The sequence below is a fragment of the Pempheris klunzingeri genome, chromosome 15, assembly GCF_042242105.1.
Source record: "Pempheris klunzingeri isolate RE-2024b chromosome 15, fPemKlu1.hap1, whole genome shotgun sequence".
In the NCBI taxonomy this organism is placed as follows: Eukaryota; Metazoa; Chordata; class Actinopteri; order Acropomatiformes; family Pempheridae; genus Pempheris; species Pempheris klunzingeri.
This window is the reverse complement of record NC_092026.1, coordinates 6,627,482-6,646,130: the sequence shown is the minus strand read 5'-3', so window position 1 is coordinate 6,646,130 and position 18,649 is coordinate 6,627,482. Positions and strand designations below refer to the sequence as shown.

Below are 18,649 nucleotides of genomic sequence, written 5' to 3'. Positions count from 1 at the left end.
CATAAATATACACAATATTTTAAGCTGCTCTAATCAAAATGTTCATGTTAACGATGGAACCTATGGCTGTTGTATGAGAAAGGAGCACCCAGCTCAGCAGCTGTCCTCGGCTCTACAGAGCAATATAGTTGTTTTCAGCGTAAAAGCTATAAAAATCCACTTCACACAACCTGCACAGCACCAAACATCAGAAAGACAATGTAGCTGGTAAACATAGAAGGGCATTTAGCAGCTTAAGAGACAGATATTTCTCTCAGGAGTTAGGAGAAACTGAAAGAATACTGTTTCAGTTTCAGAGTTTGCAGTTTTTTTCTGCCCCCAAGAGACCAAAAAAATCTGTCAGTGCAGGTTTAATATCATGACACTGTAAAATAAACTACTTATCGGCCTTAATTTACTTTTCACTTATTTACAGCAGTTTTTATGTAAAAAAAAAAGATTGATTTACTCCATAACGCTGGACTTTATAGAGTAGTCTGGCCAAAAAGGTTAAGGAAGGTGGTAGGCAGGCAGACTCAGCAGACTTCTCGTGCACAAAAGTGGTGATTTTATTTTACAGTGCTTCTCCATTAAGTGCAACTTAAATCACAAAACAAAAAAATATTTACAAAGAAACATAATTTCAAAGTTAAATCATGGCTACTCAAACAAAAAAAAAAAAAAAGTCACACTGTGGCAGCACAGCCTTGACCTCTCTGTCGATGCAGCCGCATCTCTACTCATTATATAGGGCGTTCAATTCACACCTTGCTCACTTCAGATCTACCATTCTGCAGCACGGTGACCTATTCTGTACCCTGAATGCGAACAAATCTGCAAATATCATCCTTGTACACACTACAAACTTCTAGACGTTTCTAAATGTTTTGCTTCAAGCTAAACATGTGAAATCAATATTAGTTGATGCGTTCTAATACCAAAAGAAACAATTATCAAAAGGAAAAAACCCTTCACTTGGTCTGACCCAATGATGATGTCACGCTGACATCACCAACACGATAAATCCAGGAAGTGCTGGGCCGGCCTCCTCTCTAACCCTACGTCCGCATGGTGAGGCGGAACAAACAAAGTAAAGTAAGTATGAAAGGAACAAACAATTGAACCACATTTTACCTGTAACTTAATAAAAGATAACTGAACTACTTAATGACTGTGTGTTTTACTGTAATCCTTCCTGTGATAGTTGTACACTGTAACATAATACTAACACAAACAAACCCGGGATAGTGTGTGCTCCAATGTTGCGCTATGGCCTGGTTAAATTAAAGCAAAATACACACGGGGGAAACAGTATGTAGCATGAAAGTGTCCAGGGACAAGTGGTGAGGAGAAATGAGAGCGTTCTCACTCACTTTGTCACAGTCTTCATCAGGAAGGCCTCACAGGCCAGAGCAGTTGCATGATTGGCTTGTTGCCTCAGACTGAATGAATGGACAGCCAACCGAATACCGGTTGTGTCTTAATGAGACGAATGGAGGAAATGGAGACATTCACAGCTGGAACTGTGTATAGTGGCGAAACTGCTCCAAAAAATCTCGGAAAAACTTAAGTATTAAAGACGTATCATTTCCTGTCAGTATAAAATGGTAAAGTCTGTTATTTTTGTATACTAACGACCAAAAGATGAGTTATTATATAACCTGTATTGATATACTGTATTAACAGACTTGATGTGTTTGAATTTGACTATTCTTAGGCTGAATAAATAGATTAAACATACCAGATTTAGTATTTCCCCATGCAGTGTAGAGAAGGCTTTAGTATTTTTCTGTACCTTAAATATCTCATGACTAAAAAAAGCAGCAATCAAATTTGTCATTCAGAAACAGAAGTCCTCAGGTAGTAATTATTTAGAGTTAAATGCTTAAAAATTCAGCTGATCTGTGTCATCAGGACTTAATAATACTGTAAATTACTGCATAATACTTTCTGCCAACAAATCCAATGTGACAGATTAGAGCTCAGTTTGATCTATCAAATGTGCACGAACCAAAACTGCTTTACCTTTGAAACTGTCTGCTCATTGTGTAACAAGGTTGAGAAAAGAGGTTTTCAGGGCCTGTGATGGACCAATAAATGATTGAATAAAATATAAAGATCATAATAATCACAACATTTTAGAGGTTTTATTTCAGGGTGTCTGATCAGATTTTTTATTTAAGAGCTACTTTACTCATGACCTTGGTATTTCTAAAATCCTAGTTTTACTGACCTGCCGGAATAATCTACATTAAAGTCTTAATTGTGGATATTTTTGAAGTGATTCCAATATTTTTAGACCCAATATAACTTCAATAAAATTAAATAATAAATAAATTACAGCCTCAGCAAGTCTCCAACAGAATTCTACTCCTGGGAGTGTGGAGAAGAGACATTAATGGATTAGAAATAAATTGTACAGTATGATTGAGTTATAAAATGAGTGAATATCAGTGAAAAATAAAAAAAAAAAGAGATCATCTTTATGATCTGAGGTGGGGTGTGTTTAGGGGACCTCTGTGTTTCTAAAATCCTGGCTGTGGTCCTGATGCTGTAGATTTAATTTGGTCTGAAGGGAAAAGCTGCCCCATCCCGAAAGGTGTGGGTGCCCACATACTTTTACTTTACACCACCAGATGGCAACAGAGCACCACAGTAAGAAAACCATCGCACAGGAAAAAATGAAAAGCCAGTCAGCCAATTGCTTGTTTCTTTATTTGTTTTAGTCAAAACACATAATTTACCCATAGTGGTTTTCACTTGGTGTATTATTTGTTCCAGTTATTACTTGAGTCTCCCTCCACAGGCTGAAGGCCGACCAAAGTGACTGACAGACTCACGGTGTTACTGGGAGATGATCAGAAGAAAGGCTCTCTGGGTGACAACTCTGTGTGTGTGTGTGCAGGCATTTGATCAACATCTTCGATTGGATGTCCACTTAACAAGTCAGATCCCCCCCACCACCACCTCCATCGTAGCCAGGGGAGAGTCCTGAGCGCCTCAGCCCACCGTAAAGGTCATTCTGCAGAGGTCAAAGGTGACCACAAACACACACACACACACACACACACACACACAGTGATTTCCTACCATCCTTCCTCCTTTCCTCCCATCTCTCCTGTCCAGTCAGTTTCCCTGCCCTCCTCCATCACTCTCTTTCTCTCCCCCCCTTCTTTTTTTTTTTGTCTCTGCTCTATTTGAAATTGATTGTCTTCTACCATCACAAAGACACTTGGTTCTGATTGATTGATTGGTAAGGGAAGAGGGAGAGAACATCGACACTGGGGCTTCCAGAGCTCTGAGGTCTGTCTGAAGGAAAAAGCAAATGACGCCATTTTGATGCACTGAAGGAAACCGTATTTCAGCTGCCTGGCTGTCTGTTTGTTTATGCTTCGGCCGGCTCCTAAAGCAGACAAACACCAGGCCGATCGAACTTAGATTAAATACGGATGAGCTGAAATACAGGAACAAAACAAAGGAACTCACACACACAAAGTCACACTCACACCTGTGTGATGAAACAAAGGGTAGATACAGATACAGACATGGAAGGAGACTATTTCCACACAAAGGGAAGGGTTACAACAGGAGGATCGACGCATTGATGAAGCTGATACAAGTACAAATACACACATTTTATACAAATACACAAACAGCACTTAAAAGACACAGAGCTAAAAAGAATGTAAAAATTACTTGGAAACCAAAACCCAGTTGTTTTTTTCCCTGTTTCTCCCCCTCTCCTCCACCTGTAGAGGTACAGTTCATCCTGCAGTTTATATACACTTATATAGTATCCATGCATAAAAGAATCACTCATCCCAACCCTAATGACAGAGGTGCTTTGGTTGGTATTCTTTTTTAATATGGGAATCACTTTAACACACATAGGAGACAATCAAACACAAAAAAAGCCAAAAACGCGATGCAAAACAGAAAGTGTCCTTGATGTGTCATTTTTATCTTGATCTTCAACAGTTTTTTTTCAAATACTATGTCTCACTTTGCATTTGCAATTTTTCGTCACTGCTTCCTTCCTCCTCCTCTGCTTCTTTATCTACTATAATGTCCTTTCCTTACCTGTAGTCCCTATGCCCTTGTCTACCTTATTTCTCACTTTGAATCTGTCTCTTAACTCCAAAAAGGACAACGCGCAAATCTACAAACTAAATAAAACAAAATAAATTAACCAACTCAAAAGATGTCAAATCATAAAACAACTTATGCTGCACACGCTCCTTTAAAGACATAAAAAAAAAAAAAAACAGTCTCACTCTCATTGCTAAACATTGTCATTATTGTTTCACTACATTAACCTTTACAATAAAGATTTGAGGTATATCAAGATGAATTGTCTACACATGCCTGCCTCGTTGTGATGCTACCCTGGACGGAGGGACCAGCGAAGAGGGTTTGGATGGGTGGGGGGGTCACCGGTGAGCATCATGCGTCTTTTGCAGATGAAAGGACAAAGAATTTCTGTACTGATTGATCATTGGTTTGGTACTCGAGTTAAGTTTAGATGCGAGCCAATGAGAGAGCGAGGGGGCTTTGTAAACAGTCAGATACACACACACACCTACACTCGGATTACAAATTACACAAAAATATCTCTGGTGGGAGTGTGTGTGCATGTGTGTATCGTGGAGAGGACTTACTCTTACCAGCATGTAAGAACATATGAAAAGAAAATGGCGGTTAACAATCTTTTCACCTTATTGTGTGAAAAAAGTGCTCTTTGAATTTTAACAAAAGTGTCTTTTTTATGTCATGAGGACCCCTCCTGTGTTGCTCCCCCTTCACCCACTGTGTGCCCCCCTTCACTTTAAACACTGTGTGTGTTCGTGTGTGTGTGTGTGTGTGTGTGTGTGTGTGTGTGTGTGTGTGTGTGTGTGTGTGTGTGTGTGAGTGCAGAGCAGTCCAACCCCTGGTTGAAGGAAAAAGGCACTCAACTCTTGCCACATAACAAACACCTCTGTGTGTTTGCCATGCGGCACGACTGCTCTGCGGAAATGTGTATGTGCACTTGTGTAATGCTTGCGTGTGTGCACGTCCCAGGTCCAGCGCGAACACGGCAGGCTTGAAGTATCTTTGGTATTGACGGCTGTGTCACAGTCCACTCTTTTCTGTGAGGTAGCCACACACGCACACACGCACACAACTGTTTTCTATCACTAAGTCTTTGCTTTGGATTTGAGCTTCAAACATCTGCACTGAAAACCTACAGTTTTCCCTCTGGACTCCAGAAGAGGTCTTAAATGACACCTGCAACAGGGAATCTGTTATAGTGCACTACATAACCACCAGAACCCAGGCTATGGAGGGACGTCACTCAAATGTTTCCCTCCGGTCTGATGATGGGCCTCTGATGCTCCTGCCTCCCCTGCTGCACCCTTCTTCCTCCTGCCTGCGTCTCCTCTCTAATATGATTATCTCCCGCTAGAAGATGCTACACAACAAGTGGCTTTGCCCACAAAAAAAAAAAGAAAAGAATTTAAAAACACACAAAGAAATGAGGCGGTTCTCATGGTAACCAAAAAACACCATCAGCAGAGGAATGCAGTGACAGTCCATTTCAAAGGGGTCAAAGCTCAGAGATCAAGGAAGAGGTCCATCGATTCCATGACAAAGATATTCACAAATATGCACAGATCCTCCCCACTTGTGGTATTCCTTCCTCGTCTGTGCATAGGATCAGTCTTTGACGTGTTGATTCTTCTTTTTTTTTATCATTAAGTTTTTACATTTCATCGACAAGGTGCTTCTTTACATATAGTTTCAGCACAACATAGCACAGTAGTCACAAGAGAGAAACCATGTGTCTATGGTACTATTATTACCCGCATCAATTAAGGAGGGAAAAAAATTAGAGAAAGACACAACGGGGGGGGGGGGTAGCAAGAGAGTAGATAAATAGAGAATAAATAAGACAGAGACAGAGAGGAAGAGAGATGAAATTAAAGATTATTTACAGTCATTTTCATTGTGTTTCATGTCAATCACATCAATGTTTTTCTGAGGTATGGAATAGGCAACGTGCCCATGTAGTGCTCGCAGTTTGAAGGTTGTAATGACGAAGGCCAGACACAGCGTGGGCGCATGGCGACGGAGCGGGCTGCACCTGTTCTCTGATTATCATAAAGAGGCAAACATCATTGGCACTCAGGATCCTATATTGTGACATTTGACCTCTGCGTTTGGCCACTAGAACAGAGCAGACCCCCTCCCTCCCTACACTCGGGCACAAGACTTTTTTTTTTTAACACGGGGAGTGTCATCCCTGTTTGATTGTTCTCCTTTTGTAACCTGAAAATAACCTCTCAAGTGGCTACGCGGTCTACGGCCCTGTCCCCACACAACGAGACAGAGTCTTAAGAAACAAACATTCAAATATGTATCAAAGGGTTTAAGAGAAATCATGTTTATGTCTCAGTTTGTTTGGTGTTTGCAGGGCTACACTTATGCTTATATAGAGTATTGGTACCTTCATCCGAGACTGCATGGCTACACTGTGTTGCCGTAGGCCTGCTGGAGATATGAGCTGCAACTACATGCTCAGAACATGTTCGGATGTGGTTTAAACTTACAGCAGATGGCACTGTTACTCAGACGTGGAGCGGGCCGAATCACTGCAGAGGAATCACACCCAGCATGTGAGCATGATGCACACGCACGACTCCCAGGCATGCAGTGATGCAGGGCCCTTAGGTGGTGTGTGGTTAGCAGGTCAAAGGATATGCCGAGAGCGTTTCACACTTGACACACAAACTCACCCCCTCAATCAGCCTCAGTGTCTGTTGCTGAAATGAGAAGTGGTTGATCAGTGGTGGCCCAGCAGGCACATTTGCTGCCTGATTTCTGGCTGATTTGTGAACACCAGCGTGTGGATGCTCAATGCTTCCTGTCTTAAACCTATTGGTTCTCTGTCATGAGTGGGTCTTTGGTGTGTTTACATCCTGACAACAGGCAAACCAGCAGAGGTTCCTAAAGCAAAATCCTCCTTTTTTCAAGGCTCGAACACTGACCCACAGTGTGGGTTAGTGGAGATGGATTTTCTTTGGTTTTCAGGTGGTTTTACTAAGAGCCACATGTGGTTGTTTGAGGGCAACTCTCTTAAAGCTACTGGATCTTTGGTTTGAAGAGTCAAGATTTTAAATGCATGTTAATCCCTAAGAGTAACATTGCGATTAAGAGAAAACACTCAGAGCACTGAGAAGATCTGATTCATCTGCACAAGTCATCAGCACTTTGAGCAGATGAATTAGATGAGTGGTCTGAAGCTACACACCCTGTAGCTCTGCAGGATGTAGAGTTAGAGCTCACTGCTTTACTGATAAACACCCCCCCTCCTCCATCCTCCATGCATCTGTTCAACCATCCGTCCAGCCCCCATCAGGCCTTGGAGAAAGTGGTTGCAGACGAGGTACCGGGTTGGATCGGTGAGGCATTGTTGTTGTTGTTGCTGTTTCCGTGAGGAGTGTGCACGTGGCCGTGGCATTGCACCCCGTGACTGTGCTCCTCTGCTGGGTCCCAGCGGTCCGTGCAGCGGCGGCGTGAGTTCATGAAGAAGTTGGAGACGGTGGAGAGCTCCAGGCCCAGCTGCTGGGAGATGGTGATCTGCATTTCCTTGGAGGGGCGACGGTTCTCTCTGAAGATGGCTACCAGGGTGCGACGCTGCAGGTCGGTGAAGACCAGTCGCTGCTTCTTTGGCACCTGGTTGCGCTCTCGTCCTCGGTCCTCCTCCTTACGCTTACATGCTGGAGAGAGACAGGGGAGGAGGGGAGAGGTCAGGATAAAAGAGAGGAGTTTTATTGCCATCAAAATATTCCAGGGTCCTGTAAATTAACTAAATACAAAATAAAGAATTGGGTGGGAATAAAAAAGAATGCAGGATAGGATGCCTAAGACACATAATGAAAACATAAACAGAGGAATTTAAACAGCCAATAAAATAGTCAAAGGGCAAATCAGAGTGTGAAAGCAAGAGGTTAAAAAAAATGGACCAGTGCAGGTGTGTGTGTGTGTGTGTGTGTGTGTGTGTGTGTGTGTTTGTGTGTGTGCGTGCATGCATGAAGGTTTCAGTGTAATGAATCTAACAGCTCAGGTGAATGTGCTCAGCTCACTGTTAAAGTGTAAATGTCTATCGTGACCGTCTGAAAGAGGCAGAAAGGAACTCATTTGGAGTTGAGATGAACAAATTACCATGTATCATGTAACAGGAGGGTATGCAGGCTACAAAAGAGAGAGAGTGGAAAAGTGGAAAGACGGAAAGGAAAGCAATAAGTCAATGAGTCCACACTGGTGGGTGAAAAAGATGTTAGCCTGCTAGACCACCCTTGGGACCCTCTAAAGGCCCTTAAAATGGCTTTTGCAAGATTCAGCCTTTAAAATGTTATAAACGTTATACTATTGTCGTGCTTCTTTTCAACGGTTTAGTATCAATTCCCAGATGTGGTATAGCCCTTGAAGGTTACACAAAGGATATTTTTAATGGTCCCTGCTAACATCTGCAGTCGAACATGACAATAACATGAAAAACAAGCATTAAGGAGTTTGTTTATTGGGATGCTCTATGCACCACAGTAAAACCAGTAGCTGCCTGGAGGAGAGCAGGTTAAAAAACTTACAGAAAGCTTTGACAATGGTACTGATTTTTTTTCAGTATTGTGAAGTGGGCAGTACAGTTTGTGGATATTAAGCTACAAGGTGTAAAACCACCAGTGGGGTCCATTAAAGTTAATACAACAGCTAAATGTTGCAGGGTGAGTTTAATTGTTCACGTTCTGTGTGATAGGTTTCATTTTATTCTCCCGGTCTGATGATAATAATGGTTCTATTAGGAACAAGAGGTTCTGGTGAATAAATAGTTTTCATTGTGGCTCTTGTTGAAACTGGAGGAGCGTGATGTGAAATGCTGACAAAGAAGCGGTCTGCCGTGCCTGGATGCACCGTCAGTAGGCTCGGCTCTCGCTGTGGAGACTGAAGGGAGTCTGTTCTGTTCTGCTGCCCTAAAAAGCTGCAATGATCGATTTTCCGCGGTTTTCTCCCGAACACGTGGTCCAGTAATCAGGGCTCCCTTCCCCACCCGATCGATCCCCATCGATCCGTGAGACCGAGGTGTGTGTGTGTGCGTGTGTGTGCGTGTGTGTGTGTGTGTGTGTGTGCGTACGTGAGGCGCGTGCACTGCCTCACGTTGGGGAGTACAGCTCAAGAGCGCGCTTTGTGACGGACAGATGGAGAAGAAATTGTTTATCTGTGGAAGAACAAAGGAGATGTGGAGGAAGAGAGTGCCACTGATCCAGTCTGAGAGCTCTGGACGAGGACAAAGGAATGTCTCTCATGTAGGACACCCATTAAGAAAGACAGGGACAAAGTGAGGAATTACATTTGTCCCAGTCCTGAAGTGTGTGTGTGTGTGTGTGTGTGCACATGTGTGGGTGAGGAAAGGAGGGAAGAGGATGAGGGCAGAAAATGTGGGAGAAGGAATCAGGCTGGCTGCAGTGTGGAGGTGGTGTATGCAAATGATTGATGACTTTACAGCAGGTTTAGACAACAGCAGTAAACAGATTTGACTGTGAGGGGGGAGATCAATATGAATGTGCACATGTGTATGCATGCCCGTGTGTGAGCGTGCATGTGTTTGGGCTGCCATTGTTCATGCTTTGTTACTGCAAGCAAAGCATAATTAATAAACAAGATAGTTTTCCCTCAGCAGAATGCAGGTTATGTGTTTGTCCCTCCACAGATACATCAGTCCAGACCTTCTGCACTTCCTCAACTGTTTTCCTCTTGTTTTTCTCAATTGTTTTAATTTGCCCTCAGATTGATAGCCCCCATATTGATTGATCCGCACTTCAGAACCATTTCATGGAACGTTTATTCAATTGGTTCAGGCCCAGCCATGCCAGAATCTCCTCGCGGCTCTCTAAGTGCTGTCTCAAACCAAACTCAATACTCCCTAATGTAATGACTGAATGCTAGTGCTAATATAGTGATAATTTAATATGTAATGCCTGTTTTCGAACAACTTGTGCTACCGGCCATTTTATAATGCCAACACCACTCTGGTTCCCCTCCATCAGCTCAGCTGCAACTCTGCAGCTCTGAGGCCTGCAGAGCAACACAGCCGCCATCCTCTAACCAAGTGAAACCAAGGAGTTAGCACAAGGCCTGGGCCTGATCAATGCATATTTCAGATAATCAATAGATACATTTCAAATGAGACTGAACAGCCCCCTTCCACAGCAATGAATAGGACCGTGGGGAAGGTAGCTGCTCATTAAACCGACCTCTCTCGAGACAGGAACCGCACTGTTGGAGGCTATCTTTCGGTGCCTCATTACCAAATGGGCTTTTCTGAAGAGACAAGCGGTGACGCTCAGCAAGTCTCAAGTGGCACTTGCTCATGTCGTCTCTTTCATATGTCCCGGTGTCAACGATGCCAAAGCTATCAGGCAACTGGCACTTTACTTAATCTCAACTTCTTGCTGATCCAAAGATTAACTCACTGACTGTGCAGCATGTTAAGCTGTGCTCGAGCCTCCTTTAAGAGCTTCTCTGCTGTAGCACTTAAGTGGCTGCTGTTTCTGCTTTGCCTCTCACTGTCTATAAAGCTGTGCACTTATACTAGGAGATGACGAGGGAGGTGGGCGGATGATGGCTGGCTTTTGTTTGTTTTCATAGTACGTATTAAAGCGAGCCTGTAAAAATCTACAGCTAAGAGCGAGCTGGCTGATAATAATCACTGGATGGGACAACATTGGATGGCAACTTCTTTGAAAACGCTCTGCTCGGATTGATAATTTCTACCTGATGTGTTTTTTTCTACTTTTGAAAAAAGTTCAAAATTCCTAACACCCAGAAATTCCAGAGTCTATGAATATACAAGTTTAGTAGACATAAGTTCTCTCCTATTATTCTGGAAAAGTCCAGTCCACTGGAGGCCTCACGTTTCCATGCTACACCTGTATAATTCACATATTGACCCGACTAGAAAGAGAAACTTTCCTCCCTCAGTAGATGGAAGATGCACATCCATCATATTGCACATTGAAGATCAAACATCCAAACATCCAAGTCACAAAAAGCAAAACCTATATTTAAGTGAGTTAAATTCCCTCCTTAATCACAGCTAAATAAACACAGTAGATCATGTGTGTTACAGGCTGAATAACAGTGAGGATTTTTGTCTGCCTGGTGTGTTTTGAAATGTTGAATGTGCAGGAGGAAATGTGAGATTCTCAGATGGCAGCAGTGTCCTCGACGTAGCCTGTCACAGTGCAAGAGATGCAACTCAATAAGCAGATGTGAGTCACGCTTAAAGGCCATCTGTCTATACATCTGTATGTGTGATGTGGTAGAAATGGAAACTCCTATGACTGTAATGCTCAAAGGGCAGAGAATCACCAATATAGAAAAACCAGTGTGTGTGTGTGTGTGTGTGTGTGTGTGTGTGTGTGTGTGTGTGTTATGTAGTGTGTGTGTGTGTGTGTGTGTGTGTGTGTGTGTTATGTAGTGTATGTATGTGTGTGTGTGTGTGTGTGTGTGCAGATGGGGCATGAGGGGCAGACGGTGAACTAACCGCACCGTGCTGCTGCTAGTCGACGCCTGGACGGACGGATGAGATCGGGCTTTGTGTCCGGTGAGACGGGCCCTCTCCCGCCCTGGACGGACTACTGCAGGCGAGAAACAGTTTGGCGTCAATCACTCTCTGTCACACCTCTCAGTTGTACGCTTATTGATTATATTGATCATATTATAGGCCTATTCATTGCTGGGAAGTAAAACGCCCGAATAGCCATCACCATCAACCCCGCCCGCACCGGCGCGCAGCGGCGGTGAAACCAAACCGCTCCTTCACCCTAAAAACACCCTCCGTCGATTAGGATTGGATTATTTGGAGGCTTTCGTTTATTTGTCAGCGTGAAGCCTGTGTTGTCCCGTTGAGACGAGTGATCGGTAGCTTTACAGCCTGTCAGTTATTGGCTTGTAGTCTATAAACCGTGTGCATGGTTTGCGCTACTTTTAGATGTTTTTTTAAACGCCTCTCCCTTTTGTCCTCTAATCAAGTGGTGCGCTTTATTTACCCCCGAACAACTCAGGATAAAATGGCCAATTTAGCTCCAGAGAGCACAGGCTTCCGTCAGACATTTGCTGCTGAATTTTGAGAGCATTAACACGGTGAAAGTAAAGAGAATATAACGAGTTCTCGGTGCAAACAAAACGAGCCACTGAAGGAAAAGTTGAAGGGAGAAATGTCTGAAATAGCAACAATTATTAGAGGGCTTATTATAAAACATAACAGTCATTTACTATTAGTGATGAGTGATTTAAATATCAGGTATCAATGGAGTTCAATTCGGCGTTGTTGTTTTTTTTTGGGAGATTGTGTTTTATTGAAGTCTCTATAATTGAATTTAATTACCTGGGAATTTGTTTTATTTTTAATTTTATTATCGGAAAATGTTTTATCACTTCAGCTTTTAATTTGGTGGGAACCAGAACAGCGTTCACCTGAAATGTGTTTGTGTAATTTTCTTCTCTTTTCATTTTTTTTCAAGGATTATTAATAGTGTGGGAAGTTGTAGATAAACAGAAACAGTTAATAAATAAATAAATAAAATAAAATAAAAAAATGTTTAGATCAAAATTTAGGTCTAAATAAATACCTACATTGTGCTGGAGTTTAATTGAGAATTAACTTTATTAATTAAGATATTCAAGATAAGTCAAAATGAAAAAGGAATGAAATGGGACGCCTATAAGAAAAAGGCTTAATGGGAAGCTGAAAAGGTCTTACTGAAATTTAGCCCTAAGCAATTACATAAACACACACACTTTGCACACATAAACTCTCTCTCTCACACACACACACACACACACACACACACACACACTGGTCTATACAGAGAGTCTCACATTGAAACAAACCCTTATGGACAATAAAGTTAAAGTAGTAATTTAACTCTGACTAATCAGGTTTTATTTGCAGCTTTAAGCAGCCGAGTGCTGCTGCTGCTGCTGCTGCTGCCGCCTGAGATCAGCGCAGGAACTGTCCCTTCAGCATCAGGAGGCCTTTTCCAAACTGACACGAGGTGCTTAATGAAGGTTTACCAAAGCAAAGGAGGGCCGGGCTCCAAATCACAAATTACTGTAAGAGCTTGGATTAACAGATGTATAAAAATCAACCACATTATTGACGGCCTGTTTACATCTTTATCTTAATACTTATCATGAGACCTCGAGGCAATTTATGCTCAATAGTAGGCAAAGATTGATGTAATCGTATATATTCCTACCACCTCGATACAGACATTAAAGTAAATACTGTACGCAATCATAAAGTGATATATATATATAAAATGATGAGATATGGATGACTAGAACAGGGGCATGGAGGTCATAAGTGCCAAAAACATCTAATTTAATCAAGTGTACGTCATGAAAGGTCATTTCAAATATTTGTATTAAGCTATAAGACACTTTTGTTTAGTCTGCTGCATTTTAAAGCTTGTGTTTTTCAAGTCAGAACCCTCTCACTCTCATTCATACCGAGTGTCAAAACATTTCACACCAGAGTGCCAGTAGCAAAAATGAGTCCTGTCTGTTACAGAGAGAGATGGTCGGAGAGCCGGAATAAAATAAGGGTGGAAGGCAAAGGATCTGCTTTGCTGATGCTGGTACAGAGCCAGGAGAGAAAGAAGGGGGGAGGAAGGAGGAAGGCAGGGAGGGAAGGAGAGCTAGTGCGAGAGAAAGAGAGAGAGAGAGGGAGGGAATGAGAGAGCAGAAGAGAGGAAATCAATACCGATTCAGAGTGAGTCAGATAAGCCTGAACAATGTATAGTGCAGACACACTCTATAACCCAGTCACACACACACACACACACACACATGTGCATGTGGAACCACTCACACGGACACACTCATGCACGCACGCTGGGCGAAATGTGCTTGTGTGCTTCCATAGAGGCGCATTACAAACCCCATAAAGCATCGCAACCTTTAAAATCAAATGACATCACAACCTTGGATTGCTTTGAGGATTCGCTGACATGAGCAGAAAGCACTCATTGCTACGACTTGATAGGCTGCTGGACGCTCTGATGCTCTTCGTCTACTCTAAGATGCTCCTAAGCTCTGATCTCGCGCTGTTTGTGTCCAAATATCAGCCTTCCTGCCCTGATTTCACAAGAGCGCTGCTCTGTTGTTACATATATTCATGGAGGCCTCTTTTTCCAGACTCATAAATGTGTTCTTGTGTGAGTTTTCAGCTCTGGACGTCTCCAGTCTGCTGGTGTCAGATCTGTGCTGTTGATGCTCCTCAGGATGTTTGGGGTGTAAACAGCGCTCTTCAAAACCACTGACACGCTCTCTGCTGTGGTGTTTAGGCCGTGAGACCAGTGTGTGGTCCTCAGCTGTTAACCACAGATTTGACTTTGCTTACCAAGGAGATGCTGTTACAAGCGCTAACATCACCACTCTCTGCCTCTCTCTTTTCTTCCCCTCTTCCCTCCGTCTCCCTTATACTTATCAATTATTAAGGTCGGTATTGATCCTTTCACTACCCTGCCTCTATCTGGCTGTTCACACAAAGCCCAAACCTGCCTGCCCTCACTCAATCAATGGCATCTCCCAGCTCCTCCAGCTCTTTTTCCACATGTCAGTTTTGCTTTTCTCGCTTTTGCACTTAAGTCGGGTCGACTGCGTTTTTGTACATCCCAATTTGGTCCATTTGGATTCTTCAGAAAATACGAGAAGCAACAGACTGATATGAATCTTTCATAGCACAGGCAGGTTTGATGGGCATTCAAAGATGGATAAGAGAGCAGGAAGGGCGGAAAATGTGCATTGTTTGACTTCATGAAACAGCTCACATTCACCCTCTCCTCTCCTCGTCCTCCAGTCGATTTTTTTTTTTGTTTTGTTTTGTCCTGTGGCGCCGATCCCCTGAAGCCAAACAACCTGCCTGCCTGTTGCCAGGTTAACTAGTGAAAGATTAGCGTTATTATTGTTCTGTGCTTCAGAGAGGGAGGTAGAGAGGTAGAGACAGAGAGAGGGAGCGCACCAGGGAGAGAGGGGGGTTGGGAAGGGGAAACGGCCTTATTGATCTCTTATGTGCAAAGCCAGGCAAACACTGAAAGGACAGAGCCACACTATTAATGACACTCACAGCCTCAGCTACTAATCCTCATCTATCTATCTATCTATCTATCTATCTATCTATCTATCTATCTATCTATCTATCTATCTATCTATCTATCTATCTATCTGATTCCTCTGACAAACTGACTGGACTCTTACTATCTGACACATTAGTGCCATTTTCAGCTGATATAAGGCAACATTACTTCTGGCCCCCTGCTCTTCTGTATCAATCAAAACTCTATATTCTCCATATTTTCTTGTCTATACTGGTCCTTGTAGCCAATCCTCATCCCAGTTCCAATCAATATTTCATCAGAACAATTCAGCAGCCTTGAATTAGATGTGGAGATCATGGGCTAGGCTATCAGGACCGGGTTAGAGGTGGACTTTGAATGGGCCTGCTGTAATGCATGTGTTTACATCTGTAATTATGACAGGCTGAGGGAGAAGTACAGCCAGTGTTTTAAAGGATTTCTAAACACATGAGATTCATGCTCACACTTCCTGCTTTACATCAGTAACAACTTCCAGCCATCACACCTGTCTGTGTTTCTAAATTTAGAGCTTTTACTACGGAGTATTAAGCGCAAAGCCGGGGAGACCGTGCGGTTATTGCGTCTTTCAGCTCCGATACGAGTATTGATCTGTGTGCCACATTTAAAAGGGAGAGTGGGAACTGGAGTATTGATCAGGCAGCCTGGGGTCACCCGCTTCTCCCGCGCAACTAGTTGGCCCAGTAGCCCCACCACCGCTGTGTGTTAATAGTCGGACAGAGAGAGAGAGAGAGAGAAGGGGGGTTGGAAAAAAAAAAACGAGAAGGGGGAGGGAAACTATTTCGAGGTTTATTGTGAATCAATGGCGATTTGCTGTGTGCTTATCAAAAATATGGAGCTGCAGATTCAGTCTACAACAGCCCGTATAAACACAAATGTGCACGCCCAAAGCAACCATTAACATGTTTGTTTTCTAGAGCTCTAGATTCACCACAATGACACTTGTTCTCTTTCTATAAACGACCTACATTTGTTCCAGGTTTTTAGGATGCTGCCGTTTGTTTTGGTGCCTCTGCGCGCGGTGGTTTGACCGGTTGAACTGTCCGTGGTGCTGAATGTTTTAGGCCCGTGCAGGTTTAGTGTGTCTCTTAATACTTAGGGGAAATAACGGTGGACGGTGGCCGGGCTGTTACTTCAGACTGATCCGTTTTAATGTGAGATAATAAAACAGAGAGGACAGTTTCTTACCAGCCAGCCGGAGAGCAGACATCCGCTGAAACTCGGGCTCCTGCAGCCACTTCCACATCCTCCTGAAGGTCTCCCGGCCCGACTTGAGCTTACTCCAGGGTTTGGGGTTCCGTAGCAGGTCAGAGAGGGTCCCCTGCGACCGGCTCAGGATCCTCTGGGCGAATATGGCCTGCGGGATGGAGTAGCGCTTTAACTCGGCCGTTATCCGCTGAGCCACTTCCTTCGTGTTGATTTCCTCCGCCTGGATGCCTGACCCTGCTACTCCCTGCCCGGCTCCGTGGCCGTGCCTCTCCCGGTCCCCCAGCATCACCGCGCTGTTCGCCTGGGAGTGGAGATGACTGTGCGGGTGGTGGTGCATGCCGTTGAGGTTGGAGATCATGCCGTGGCCGTGGCCTCCTAAACTCCTGGCCAGGTGCTCTTGGTCACTTCGGGACAGCATGGAGGCGTGGGACTCAAACCCTGACACCGGGGAGAGCATCTTGGCGTCGGTGGAGAGGTGCGCGCTCGGACCGTAGGCTGAGAGCGGCTGCTGGGTGTTGTGCAAAGAGCCCAGCCCGCTGGACAGCGGGGAGAGCGAGCCGTGGCCCATACCGGACACGGACATCTCTTTGGGGTAGTGACTGTACAGATTGCCCATGGAGGCGAGTCCCCGGTGGTCGTCCCTCATCAGCGTGAAACTGCCGCTGACGTTCCCGGCGGAGAGTCGTTGATGGGCGGCAGCGTGGTGGTGCGAGTGCGGGTGGTGAAACTTATCCGAGACGGCGGATATGGGAGGTAGATGCTGCAGGGGGGTCAGGGTGGTGTACGTGTTGCTAAGGCTCATACCGGTCTCGCACATGCTGATGGACGGGTGCAGGTGTCCGGACAGCCCAGACGGGTCCGTCCTGTAGTCCCCACCGGAGCCCTCCAGGAGCGAGGCCATGCCGGACACCATGGCCGACCGCGAGCCGGGAGCGTGCGAGACCAGGTTCCGGGGAGTGGAGCTGGGGGACGGCGACGGCCGCGCGTGCGGAGAGCTCATGAGGTCTCCCGCCTGGGAGTGTGAGGAGACGCTGTGAAGGTTCTCCATGGTGAGCTCCATATCTGAAAGGATATACGGTCTCCTGTCCCACCCTCCCCACCCTCTCCCCCTGTCTCTCCCTCTCGCTCCTGTGTCTCTCACGCTCACTCAGGGACGCGCGCTCTCTCTTACCCCACTAGCCCTCCCGGAGCGATAAAATGACCAAAGCGCTTGAATGCCAATCCATTGATTCAAATTCTCCAATCAATCCAGCGCGGTGCGGATAAGTTCTGGTGTTCCGGGTTGGGCACAGAACCGAGCGTCTCCGCGGCGCCGCAGCGCTTTATGCGTTCATGTGGAGGGGAGCTCTCCAGGGCTGTATCTCATCTCTGGTCCAACAGCGCTTCCACTAAGAGCAGAGTGAGCCGCGTGTCAGAGAGATGGGAGCGCGCCTCTATGTATTTAAAATGTGGGGCGGGCACGAGCAGAGTTTTCTTATTAGTCCTCGCTGGGACTAAAGCGCAGCTGGTGAACTCACAGCGTGTCTCCCTGGACAGCTCACAGTTTTAAACGCTCCTACGTGTACTTTTCGTTTTGTTGATGCAAATATGTGACGATTCAGTTTTGAGGACGTAAATATCTTAAGTGCTGCCTCTGTTCTGCGCGTGTATCTCGTGTGTGCACGTGTGATGTCCAGTGACGGCCTGACGCGGATTATGTGTAAAATAAAGTCAGTATCAGTTTGTGGACAACAGGAGTTCCTTACTGATAAACTTTGTTTTCCCACGGACTGTATGGTTTTGCATTTATGCGCTTAGTGATAAACCTGATCGAAGTATTGATTGACAGAGATTAATGACGTGGCGCAGGGCGGTGAGGGGGGTTGGGAGGGGGTGAAGGAGGTCACAAAGTTAGGATCCCAACGCTGCAGACCAATGAGAGAGGTTTGGTTTGTGCCAAGTTCACCAAGTCCGGAGATGAAGTGGATGAAGAGGATTTTATCTGCGTCAAAATAAACCAAAATGTCTTAATTATGTTTTTTTTTTCTATCACACGCTAAAATGTTACAGCCCAAAGGAGAGTGCAGATTTAACAGTGAGGGCAGATCAGTTTGGAATTAAACTGAATTTATTGCCTATATTAAGACAGGCCTAAATAAATAAATCAGCAAATAAATAAATAAACAGCACATATTCTTAACTTGTGAGCCAGCTGAGTCAGATGAGACCTTATTTGAAATCACTAATTTGGAAAAAGGTAGAATACAACAACAGTAGTAATAATA

General features: G+C 44.5%; 1 protein-coding gene across 1 annotated transcript; it reads right to left on the bottom strand.

Moving 5' to 3' along the window:
- Positions 1-7,371: 7,371 nt before the first annotated feature.
- On the bottom strand, positions 7,372-17,445 carry onecut3b (one cut homeobox 3b). The gene is made up of 2 exons (XM_070845496.1): positions 16,365-17,445; positions 7,372-7,736 (listed from the first exon to the last, which is right to left on the bottom strand). Exons 1-2 carry the CDS (start codon positions 17,443-17,445, stop codon positions 7,372-7,374), a joined length of 1,446 nt encoding a protein of 481 aa, XP_070701597.1.
- Between the last annotated feature and the right edge of the window lie 1,204 nt (positions 17,446-18,649).

What these genes read in the sequence shown, in the direction of transcription:
- onecut3b (XM_070845496.1), bottom strand. Translation starts at nt 17,445, where the DNA reads ATGGAGCTCACCATGGAGAACCTTCACAGCGTCTCCTCACACTCCCAG. An exon ending in GTCTGCTCTCCGGCTGGCTG is followed by an intron (nt 7,737 to 16,364) that starts GTAAGAAACTGT and finishes GTCTCTCTCCAG; the next exon opens with CATGTAAGCGTAAGGAGGAG.